Source organism: Notamacropus eugenii, chromosome 2 (genome assembly GCF_028372415.1).
Source record: "Notamacropus eugenii isolate mMacEug1 chromosome 2, mMacEug1.pri_v2, whole genome shotgun sequence".
In the NCBI taxonomy this organism is placed as follows: domain Eukaryota; kingdom Metazoa; phylum Chordata; class Mammalia; order Diprotodontia; family Macropodidae; genus Notamacropus; species Notamacropus eugenii.
Genome location: NC_092873.1, coordinates 139,013,006 through 139,026,106, shown reverse-complemented (window position 1 = coordinate 139,026,106; position 13,101 = coordinate 139,013,006). Strand labels below are relative to the sequence as shown.

Here is a 13,101-nt window from a genome sequence, read left to right as displayed (position 1 = left end):
TGAGAGGGACTTCAGAGGCCAGGAGGCTTTCTAGATGTGAAAACTATGGCCAAGGCTAAATGACTTGCCCAACGTCACACAGGTGGTTAGTGGGATAGATAGGACCAGATTCCATCCACTTTTCTGCCTCCCAGTATGTAAACCTTTTCACATGCCAACACTTTAGTTTTTGGTTGTTTACCTTTCTTAAATAATAATAAGAAAAATATGACATGGAATCAGGGTATACTGACACATGCCATGAATTTGGTGGGAATCCATGTGGAATATTTGTGTGTGTACCAAGAGTTAATTTGAAATATTTCTCACTTTGTTCAAGTCCCTCTGCACTAGATATTCTCAAAAAGCCTTTTGGTCACCAGACTACTTCAAGGATTCCTTACTCATTCATGTATGATGACCATTACAAAACACAATCCTCACTGGACTCAATGAAAAACTGGGAGCTACTTTTGGTACTTTGCCCAGAGAGGTGGGATCTTTTATTAACGCTCATTAGTGATACTTAACTCATAACCAAAACGAAACTATAGCCACCATTGAGTTTCAAACATTAATTCTGCAAGAAACCATACCATGGACTTCCTCATGGACTTTCAGTAGACTCTGGAATATATTTCAAGAGTCACTGATATAGAATTCTAGTAGGACTGGAGAAAAACTCTGTACTTCAGTCAGTGACAGTAGTAAGTAATAGATTCATTGTTAGCAAACATCCTCCTCCCCCTTAAAGTTAGTTTTCCATTTAGGGCAAAGAGGAAGTGAGGTGTAATGGATAAAGAGTTGGCCTTAAAGTTGGGCAGACCCAAATTCAAATCTGACCTCTGACATGTAATGGCTATGTGCCTCTGGGCAGTCCCTTAACCTCTCAGTACTCGAGGTAGCTTTTTAAGACTGTAAGTGATAATGAGTATTACTAATAACAGCTAGCATTTATATAGAGCTTTAAGATTCTTAAAATGTCTGACACATGTTAACGCATATGAACTAGTAAAGAGAAAGAGTTTCTCCATCTGACAGTTCCCTGTAAAATAAAATCATAGGTTGTAGCTCCTATCGTAATAGTTAGGATCAAGTCTACTGCAAAGCAGGCAACATGACCACTGACTTCAGGAATTACTTCTGTATGTAAGATTTAGGTATTCAAGGTATTATATCCATCAGGAATACTTCATAAATCTTTTAATTCCATTCTAATCTACATGAATTGAACCTTACTCATTTTGAACATGAAATACAAGAAATAAACACAAATCAATGCTTAAACATTATTTCAAAATAAATACAATGATAAAATATGCCACAATATGTAATCTGAATTTAAATACAATTACAATCACTGAAAAAATGTTCAATCCTAAAATACACTTAAAAATCCAGTAAGACAGTAAAATAACTGGTATTCTGTATACTTGTGAGCTTACTATGATCAAGTCCCAAACACCACCCCTGATAAACCTAAGCCTTACTTATGTTCATTCATGACACTAAAAAAAAAAAAATCCCATTTGATCATGATTCATGTTGGGCAAGTTAGTTGTGAGAGCTGGGGACTCTTATTAACTGTACTGTAAACCACAAAGAGAAGTCAACCTGAAAAAAATGTCTGTTTAGGCCCCCAAAATCTTAGGTTTTGCCATAGATTTGGTCCCTAAACCTTATTTTAGAGGTAAAATGACTTCATGTTGGTGTCTATGTAGCCACCATTACAAATTCAATCCAACTCTGAGCCTGCCAGTCTCCAGCCCTTCTTCGTACCATTGCAAACACTGTTTAACTTGTGGAATTTGGTTTTTCTCTGATTGAATCAGTTCTGACAATTAACTAGGCTGAGCAAGTTGCTTCTGGCAGAATGGTTGTTGAATAGTACAGCTTAATACATATTTAGAAGATTATCCTTTATGTCACATCATCAAAAGAAATGCTTCATCTATCTTGTTTCCCAAGACCCTCCTGAGAAATGAAGAAAATTTGTACAATGTCACACTTAACAGCCAGCATATCAAGGGAAAAGTTTCAAAAAGCTGGGGAATGTTAACAGACATTGATGAAAAAGTTAATAATTCCATTTTCCCTATCAGTACCTTCTCTTCCTCATACTTAGAAATCAGGGAAACATCATGGTGGAGAGGTGAAAAGTACGATAAAATTCCTCTCTGAAGTCACAGACAAGGAATACCAGGAAAAAGAAAGAGACACATGTGAGAAGCCATCTATGGAACAGGTGAGATGTCACAGTTCCTGTGACTTGACCTCCAAGTTCTCAATGGCTGCTTATCATGAATGTCAGCAGGATAAGTAATGAAGCTAATTGAGGTAAATAACTGTGAATAGTTGTGCTCTGTTTCTAGAAAAATAGGAATACAAAAATCTAAACGTAAAAGTTTAAACATTTTCAAAAACCATAGAAATTTAAGCAATGACCTGATTTTATGAACACTGGACTTGTTTAGATACACAAAATTCTATAAAAGAGGTGATTCTTGTCACGTGTTTGTCAGCAAGGGATGTCTTGGATACTCTAAAGACAGCATGATTATAAAATGTCTTGATGTGAATTCTTACATTATGGGATTGGAAACCAATAAACTAAATTAAAAATCTACAAGATGTTCAGGAATACTTTTCCTAAAGGAGTTAAATTAAAACAAAAAGCTTATGGCTGATCCAGTGTTCAGTGACAAGAGAAGCTTACCCATTTAGTAAAAAAAATTGTTAGCACAGTTCTTTCTGTCAGCCTCTCCTCCTCTTTTAGAGGTCAGGGGACCATTAAGAAAGAAAAGTCTGAAGAATCAGAAAGTGCAAACAAAGCTTTGATTTAGGGCATTGCCAATGAACTTGTCAAGCTTTGAGTTTCTAGATGCCGGTTCAATTCTTATAAACATATTAGCATTGCACACCATCGTGTGGACAAAGGGAAGTATATCACAGTCTTTTAACAGTTGAGAAAAGCTAAGGAGAAAATAAATCTGACCCCAGTTGAAGCCTGAGAATCATACCCATATACAGTTGTTTTATAAGAAAAACTTCAAATGACAATTTTACACCTAGTATATCTTTAGAGAGTATTTTAAATAAATAAGCACAGTTGTGAAATATAGGGAACTGACATTCTTTGTAGTTGTGACCAAGTTAGGATATTTTGGAGTTCTTTTTTCTCCTTTTTATTCACATTTACCATTAAGGCTGTGTGTGGACCTATGTTAAAGCTATAGAATAAATGTCCCCAGTAGAGAAGGCCATTTAACAAACTCCTGAATTATCCTTCTATTTGCACCCTAACTTCAAAGGACTACCTTAATTTGTCATTCCTTATTATGCTATGGTCAGAAACTTCCCAAGTGAAAGGATTACCTGAGCTCGTTCAGCTCTGAAATTGACATGTGAGACTGAGGAATTCAAACAAATTTGGGAAAAGCATACACAGTGTCAATTATTGATGGTCTTGTCATCAAGACAGACCTTGTTAGTCAAACAATTATGCTGTTTATCTGAAGTATAAACAGATGACAATTCATGAATTTACTAATTATTCCTCCCTGCTGTGGAGATCAGACATTAATGACATCTCTATGAAAGCAAAAAAGTGTTTTGGAATGAAATAAATTATTCTATGAAGTGAAGAAGGACTTGGCAATTATCCAGAACACAGTTAAACCAGGTACTTTAAAAAAAAAGTTCATTCTGTAGTGAGAATTTTCTTATTTACTTGTTTCGAAGTAATTGGATGATGGCCGAATCACTACTTCATTTAATCCTGTATTATTTGGACCCAAACATCCTTGCTGTGTTGCAAATTTACTAACTAACAGCAAAAGTGTTTGGTGACAAATGAAGCAGAAGGGAAGGAAATTCTTACCTCAACTCCGTATCCTTACTTATTCTGAGGTGAAAACCAGTCACCAATTCCCAGAAACAAACAGGGAGTTTGCATCCTGGGGACAGTTCTACTTTCCTTTATGCATCAAATAATTCAATAATAATAAATAATTTTTCTTTATAAAAAAATCTGAAAAAACCCATTAATGCAAATCCTCAAAACAGGAATAAACCAACAAAACCTTAATCAAAATTACCAAGAAAAAAAATTATCAAAGAATAGAAAAAAGAAACCATACTCCCGCAGATATATGTAAGTATGGCAGCAGGGTCACTCATAATGGCATCAGATCCTCGAAGAACTGAAATGAATATGTTTCATGATAGGAGAAAATTGAACTGGGTCAACAAATCATGTGAAAGCATAAATTCAAGAAAACAATGAAATAGGTGACATTGTTCACAATCAGGTGATATTTCCACCTGTCAAAACATTAAAATACTACAATAAATATTTCCGAATCTAGTGAAGAAGCAAAAAGACAAGTAATGGGAAATTAGTATGTAAAAATAATATTTCAAAATACAAAAATGTTCAATATCCTGACAAATTCAAGTAAACGAACACTATAAAATCTCATCAGGGAAGGTACAAGCTTTGAGAATTGTATTTCAATGAGCCCCACACTCAAAATATACACTTAGCACCAAGTCAAAACTCTCTGTATACTTCTTTTGAATATAATATCCTGCTAAGGAAACACACTTATGAAGATTCCATTTATATAGCTTGTTTAAAACACAGCACCATTGTAGGTATCATCACAAGAAAAGAAGTGGTGTTGAACAGGAATTTATAATTAAAAAACACACAAAATTTGCGAGAAAATTTGGAATCACTTGAAAGGTACAACATAAATCAATACAAACCAATTAAAACAAAATGAATGATAACAATAAAACATATTCTAGCTATTCCTAGCCTTGTGTATAGTACCTGACCAGCAGTTCATTGAACTAAAGTGAAAACTATTTAAAGTTATAAGTACAGCTAAGCCCACGAAATGTCCCAATTTCAGTTTTGCCAATTCGTCAGTCCTTTCCCACTTTCAATTCCAGTCATGCTCCACAGACATGACTACATTCAGAATCTGTTTCAATTTCAGTGTCCGATTGTACTCTCTGTAGGGCTTTGGCAATGGAGTTGCCATCTTAACCTTATTTTCGATGAATAGACAAAAGTTCATTTTCCATTCTGCTCTAGGAAAACTGGAAGTTCCTTATAAAGAAGAGAAAATCAGGAAGTGAGGATTTTCTACAACAGTGTTAGGGGAGAGGCACCCCCACCCTACAAGTGACACAGACTTTGAGACTCTACGATCCATCTGGCTAGCTATATAGGTACAGCCATCAAGCATTTAAGAAAAACTCACTTCTTATGATCAGTGGTAACTTCCTGAGAAGTTAATAAATACTATGTAACAACCCATGTTGACTAGAAATCCGGTGGTGACTGTAATTCCATTTTCATTTGGTTTTAGACAATATGTTCATAAGTTACTCCCCTATCCCCTTTTCCTCCCCTTCCCCTGCCCCCACAGACACTTCTTGGGCTTCCTTTACCAGGAGCTGATATAAATGTTTTAAATATTACAAATACAGGTTGCAGGAGCAGAGACATGTGGGTGCCTTCCCTCATCTGATCTATGTCTTTTGCTCTGTTTTGGGGGAGGGCATTCAGGATATACAGAATTTCCATCTGATGCTGCATCCCTGCTACCATTCCCTATTCTTCTTTCAGGATGTCCTCCCCAAAACCATCCAGTTTTGTGATACATGGGTTCTTCTTGGCAGCAATGGACCCAAATGATCTTTGCTTAGATGGTCTTTTCTTGACGTCCTCTATGAGTCATTAAACAAGTGGTACCGAAGTACCAAAAGCCTCTGAGTCCTTTGCAGCTTCTGATGTGATGAAGAATCCTTTGTTCACTCCATCATTCTTCTTAATGAGAGCCATTTTCTGTTTCACACTTTAAGACACCATTTACCAGGTTGGTCATAGTATAGACAACTGAAAAAATACACATATTCTGATGGAACATATGGCTATCTGGGCTGAACTTTTTCTTTCCCTATGTCACAGGAGCTAATGCTGCTCAGCTTTGAACTGAGCTAATGATCAGGATAAAAAAACAAAACCAAAAACTACTTTAGTTGTAAAGGTCAGTTTTTGAGTTACTCAAAATCATCAAAGTCTCATGAAAAGCTGGAGAGCAACACAGTTACTCTCATTATTATATAGGAAATTATCAAAAGATTTGTTTGCAGAAATTGGAAGGCAGTAACATCACATCCTTAGGCCATCAAAAGTAGATGGAGACATTCAATATGAAGTGTATTGGAATACAAGAGTTGCCAGAAAACTTCAGCAAGAACATTCATTTTAAACTTTAAGACAACTTTGTAATTCTGTCTCTTCTATACCTTAGATCAAGAGGCTAAATGAGACATATTGATGAGACAATAAAAGTATGTGTCATCTTCAATCTAACTGAATTGTTAAGACAATAGCTTCCTTTTGAAGAAGAGATGCTCATGAGAATGAATGGACTTGTTTACCTCATTGAAAAATCTCAATAAGAACTGTAGTAAAATGAAAGTAAATCATTGGAAATAGACTTGGGGAAAAGTATAGAAGTATCTTTGTCAGAAGCTGGAATCAAAGGATTTGGCTTAAATGCTCTAAAAGTGCTGCTCCAGGACAGTCTATATTCGTTTAAAACAAACCAAGTTCCATAGATTTGTCAATTGGTAGAGACCATCACTAGGCTGCTCATTTTCCATTTTCATGTCCTGGTGGCTGGGCATGAGACACAGGATGGGAGCAATCATCTGGGTTACACCTTCCACTAGGTCCAGGGGGACCCTGAGGCCCTGGAGCACCGGGTGTGCCTGGCATACAAGTAGCTAATAAAAAAAAGGAAATCATTAGTGTGGAGGCAGGGCAGTTACATCCTCATCTACTCATATAATCGTAGTGAAGTCTAATAATAAATGGTAAAGTAGAAAGCTCAAGGGGAAGAAGGGATATTTTCAACATAGAGATGCTTGCTGGTTTTGTGAAGACAATACCACCATTACCTGAAGGTCCAGGAAGACCAGGATTCCCTGGGAGCCCAATTCCAGGTTCACCTCTTTCTCCCTTCTGTCCTCTGTAACCTATGTAAGATATATGCAAAAAGATAAACACAAAACCAGTAACAGCGTTCTGTGACAGCAGAGCAAATGCAAGAACCATTTTCATATTTCCTTATTATTAAATGTTACCTTAAGACCAAATGGCAACTATATTCTTTGGTCTCAACCACATGGTTAAACATACATATTAATCTCAAGTTAAAGTTCAGTAATCCATAAAATCAGAAGTCCAAAAATTCAATAGTTCATAGGAAATAGGAATCAATACTTTGATTAAATAATAATCTAGTGAAGAAGACTTGAGTTCAAGTCTGGCCTCTGACACAGACTGCTGGTTTAACTATGGGGAAGTCATTTAACTTTTCAGGATTCCAGGTAACTCTCTAAAACTACTAAATTGCAAAAAAAAAAGTGTGAGTGTGTATGCGTGTGTGTGTGTATGTGTGAGTGTGCGTGGGCATCTGTTTCCTTACTGGAGATTGTATTCACTGGCACAATCATTGACTCTTTTTCCAGGACAACTATGATGACATTTTAAAAAAGGTACTCATTTACTATTCAAGTTCTTTGATCAAACTCTAGGCAATGAGCACCAAAAAGGGCTCAAAGCAACTAAAATGAAAATTTCACCTTCTTCCAAAATAATTTTGAAAGTCTATGTGTTTCTTGAACAGAAATGTACATAAATCTCTGTTGGAGGCAGTTGTTACTTACAAAGCTAAACCACCATATTCAGTGGGTCTTGCCTTAAATGTCACTCTTTTAATGAAGCTAGCCATGAAACAGTTTATCTCTCAGAAGTGCAATGAGTCATGTGTATTAACATGACAGCGAGAAATGTGAGTATGTATGTGACACTATCCATGCAAGATAACCATTGGACAGAGAATTAGAGTTTGGTTCAATTTTCCATTAATATTTCCATTTAATGTATAAGATACCGTGCCTTATGAGAGCTGAGATTTTACTCCCCCTATGATTTGGAAGCTACAGTAAGGGTTAGAAAAGAAGGGAGGAAATAGTGGTTGAACAAGTTGAACAAATATGTCTCAGGCAACATTTCTTCAGCTTAAGCCAACTGAGCCCAAATGGACAGTGCTGGCCCATTTGTCTACCATAAATTACTTTTCATCAGAACACACAGACAAATATCAAAGGAGATGCAGTGGCTTCCAAAGAGTGCAATTGCTTTACAACTAAGAAAAGAGATCCAGACACTACAGACCTTTAAATTTAACCCAAGGTCCACATAAAATTCAACAATAAATTGTGCTAATTCCTAAACCCACTTAGCAGTAAACAAACTAGAAGACTAATGATAATTCTTTTTTCACTTTCTTTTTTACCTAATCAACAATAATAAAGGACACTAGAATAACAACACAATCATTCAGAAACATGCGTTGAGATAGCAAAGGATAAAATGGCAGTAGGAAATAGTCCACTCAGAAAAACTAGCTTTAAATTAGTCATGCATTTTAATAACTGTGTCTCATTACAGCAGAGTGATGGTAAGTACATGAAATTTGTAGACTCCATGGTCTCCTGCAAACAGCAAGAAATTCTGTGAAAATTCTTGAAATTCTCCATGACTTTCAGTATACTTAAAGAGGCACTAGGCATCAGGCCTTGGGGGCTTGCAGATATTCTAGCAAGTCAGTGGCTTGGTTCATGCACCTCTAACACTGTCTCAGCTTTGACTTGGTAAGAAGAAAGGAATGCCTGCATTAGTTTCCAAACAGCATGAACACTTTCATAACCACAGGTTTTATTTTTGAGGTATGCACAAATCACAAATATGAAATAATCAAGAAAAACTGGCAAATTTAATAAAGAGACTGATGTGCATGCCATACATCTACAAAGCAAAGAACTTCTGCTTATTGATGGGTAGGATTGGAAATGCTTATTTTAGAGAGAATACAATTTTGCATCATAAAGAAAGTAATGTCCAAAGCATATTGGTACAACATCAAAGTTTCACATCCATTAACACTGAAAACCTTTGCACAAAAGATCTTTATAGGATGCAAACAATAAGAAAAAAAAGGTTAATCAGCTTCACCAAAAACCATTTAGAAGTGCCTAATCAAATGCTCTATTACAGAAAAAAATAAACTTTACAGAAGTTATATTGGACAATTCAGCTCTGGCTTTTATCATTACATTTCTCAAAGATCAACTACATGAGAAACTGTTGATGATAAGGGGAGAAAAAGCAACACCTAATAATGGTCAATCAACATCAAACTTTCTATCAATATAAGGATTAGAGTTATGCTAGCATGCAGAAATATCGCTTACAATTAGGAACCTACTTTATCAACACTTTGAATATTCAGATTAAAATTCTGTTTCATTTGACCCCTCTACTTTAATAGTTATATTATTGTATATACAGTCTTTAAAAATCTGTAGGACATAAACATGTCTGTTGACTCTCTATAGACACATACATGACTATATATGTACGTATATATTCAGAGGGTGGTCAGAGAAGATGAATAATAGGTGGAAATGGACCTGTTGAGCTAAGGATACCTCAGTTCAAACTAATAAATTATAACTTTTGGGAATTTAAATATGAAGCCAACATTAATTAGTGAATCTACTCGTCAATTTGGAGCCTATATTGAGTGTGTACATGTTTATACATATATACATGTATGTATATATTTATATCTATGTACGTACACATTAAGTAAAAGGGATGGTTTTAGTATCCAGAGGAACATGGATAGATTTATTAAGAAGGTGATGTGCTATATAATTAAATCTGGTACTAACACTTCAGTTGGAACTCCAGAGATACATTTAAGGATTTCATTTATATGCCTTTGGGCTTACTGGAGTATCTATTACTCTCTCCATCACACATTCAACATGGCTGTTTTTGGAGGCATATATCAAGACCCATCTGTGTTCCCTTTGATATAATTTTCAGGCACTGAGAAATGAATGTTTAGTGACTCAGAATCTGAAGGTCTGTATCTACATTAGTAAGATAAACTGTTCAGTTGAATAATAGAAGAGCCCTTTGGGTTAGTGTGCTTGTGGCTAACTGTGATTGGAAATAATCATTCAACAAGCAATTATTAAATACCTACTATGTAAAAAGCACTATAGGAGGCACTGAGGAACAGATTAAAAAGTGGAATTGTTTTTGCCCTCAAGGGATTTATATTTTACTATTGAGATATACTATATTCCTGGACAAGTAAATACAGGATATATACACAATAACTACGCAGTGATTTTAGGGCAGGGAGTACTGATACTTAGAAAAATCAGAAAAGGTCTGATGATAGAAGATCTCTCTATCTCTCTGTCTGCCTCTCTGTTTCTGACTCATCTTTATAGAAGAACTTGAAAAGAACAGGAATTAAAGAGGGACCTGGTGTTTTTCAACCTTGCAGGGACAGGGATAGAAGCAAACTCATAAATGTGAAGTCTCTTTGTTCTGAGTCCAATATCTAGCTCTGTACCACTGCTGAGGTTCCCAAACTTATTTTGCCTACCATCTCCTTTTCAAGAAACAATTATTTTTCACCTTCTGGAAATCTATTTTCTTTAACCCTTTAGCATATTTTTGAAATTTGTGTCATTTTAAAAAATATTAAATACATATTTTTAAAAATGATGCACCTTAAATTTGTTTATTGTAAATTTGTGGAGTTTTTCCTGCATTGAAGTTTTGATGATGCAATATTACATCATGTAACTGTATAATATTGCATTTCAAACAAGTCATTCCATTCACGTATTCCAGCCAATGCATGCTGGACTTCCTGACAATGCACTGCCTACTCACCTGCCAACACTTTCTTGTTAAGACCTATTGGCTGACTTGCCCACTCATCAGTTCCAATTTGCATTTTGTATGCAAATACAAAATTATTTGGAAAGTAATGTGATCACTATGATTAGCTCTGTTACACAACAGATAAAACATGTATGAACAGTTTTTCAGTATTTTCTTCTCTTCTTTCCTTATGCTTCCTCAGCCTCCTTATTTTTATTCAATGCCCCTGCCCTCCCTGGAATGCTCCAGCATTCCCCACAGGGCAGTATCACCCACTTTAGGAAACTAGAGGCTTTTGAGATGGATGGGTCTTTTAGCTATAATATCATACTGATTCTTCAGAATGCTCAGGGAAATGAAGGGGCAAGTGAGGTCAGAAGAATTTAAATAACTTCCTTTTAAAATTCTCATGGCTGATCAGGGCACCATTAGGGAAATTCTCCCTTCTTCACATTGCTGAACCCACATTGGCTTATCATAATTTTCTTGGGTCTTTCTACTGTTTTCCTAAATGAGGAACATCATTACTCCCCTGATGGTAGCACTATGTAGATCAAATGGTGTGCACTTAAGACCAGATAGAGGTGAATCCAAACACCTAGAATTTTCTTCTTAATTTACTTAGTAGAGCTGGACTAACTGAAACCCTGCAGGGACGGTGATAATCTAAAATTGTCTAGAAAGACGTTTAAAGTAGAATCTTAAAATCCTTGCTTTTTGGAGCATAAGCAAAGCACAAGTAAGATCCCTGAAAGTGGGAAGCATAATTGTCTATTCTTGTCCTCAGGCCTGTTATGCATTTCCTATTTACCTAAATGTCTTGGAGTTCCCAGTTTCCTTCAGATCTCAGCTCAATATCAACTTCTACTTTACATCATTTCTGATTCCCTAAATTTCTAGTGTTTCCCCCTTCAAAATTACCTTGCCATTATTTTGTATTTAGCATACAAACATATATGAAAAAAACATATGCATATAATAAAAGCAAGGTAATTTTGCAGGGTAAAATGAAATGATCCCTGCCTGCAAGAAGCTTCTATTCTATTTGAGAAGACATTTAGGAATTACAACACATGTATATGTTATATATGTAAATATAATGTCTCCTTATTTTCGGAAATTACTTTAAATTTATTTGTATGTGTTCCTTATAGTATATGCACATATACATTTGTGTATATATGTGAAGGTATGTATATATGATATATATGTTATGTACAGGTATCTGTATGTATCTGTAGATATGTAACTATGTCTATACTTTTTTTGTTTCTTCCAGTAGAATATAAGTTCCTTGAGGGCAGGGAGGATTTTACTTTTATATTTATAGGTCCAGCATCTAGTACAGGGCTTGGAATATAGTAGGTACTTAAATGGTTTTTGATTGGTTGCTTGAGCATTGTGAGACCATGGGAGTAGCAATTTAAATATGAGATATAAAATTATTCCCTAAGATGTGGGCAACAGTTAAACACTCCTTTTTAAAACTTGGACCTTAACTTCACATATTCTCAGAGTTGATTTTCTTATTGCTGAATACATACTTCAAAGGATGGATAATGGTTTTGCTGTTTACTTAGCATCTTTCTATTTGTTTCTTCCTAAAGAAATATGCGCAAACAAAAAGATTTTGGTTTACAAAACACTGAACACTGAAATGATTTTTCATCTCCTTCCTCACAAACAAACCACATGTACAAAGTTCAGGCAGCCTCCTTTCTAGAGATTTCTGATGAAGCTCTACGTTCAAATAACAAGGATGAAATTTCTGGATCAGTCTGATTGAGCCAGCAGCCTGGAGGTTGACCATTACATTAATAGGTTGAACCTCATTTTCTTTTCTTCTAGAGATTACTCTTAACTTTGGAATTCAAGTTCACAGGATCACAGGCAATAGATTCTGAGCTGGATGGAATATTAAAATTTGCCTAGTCCAACAACCTTAAATTAAAGATGAGGAAACTGAGGTTGAGTGATTACATGACTTGCTCCAGGTCACCCACATAATAGTAAATAGCACAGTCAGTCTTAGAGTCCTTTGACTTGAAACTAACTGCTAAAATATTCTGGGTACCAAAGCAGTCACCTATGTACAGTCATATAAATATTACTGGAGCTGTATCCTTCATAACGATCAAATACCAGCACTACTAAAACTTTTTTTTTTCAGTTGTGTGACTGATTCCCATGTGTGTATGTGTGTTTTATTAATCAAGTTAGTTAGCATGGCACACATGTACAGAGGCATTTTCTCTTCTAAGTGTATTCCCACTTTTCACTTG

At 35.5% G+C, this 13,101-nt stretch overlaps 1 protein-coding gene across 1 annotated transcript in view; it reads right to left on the bottom strand.

Moving 5' to 3' along the window:
* Positions 1–5,427: 5,427 nt before the first annotated feature.
* COL19A1 (collagen type XIX alpha 1 chain) overlaps positions 5,428–13,101 on the bottom strand; it is a 408,633-nt gene continuing 400,959 nt past the window's right edge. The window contains exons 51-52 of the mRNA XM_072642569.1: positions 6,961–7,038; positions 5,428–6,786 (exon numbers count right to left, since the gene is read on the bottom strand). Of these exons, the coding sequence (XP_072498670.1) occupies positions 6,653–6,786; positions 6,961–7,038 (212 nt within the window). The 3' untranslated portion in view covers positions 5,428–6,652. The remainder of the gene's footprint in view (positions 6,787–6,960; positions 7,039–13,101) is intronic.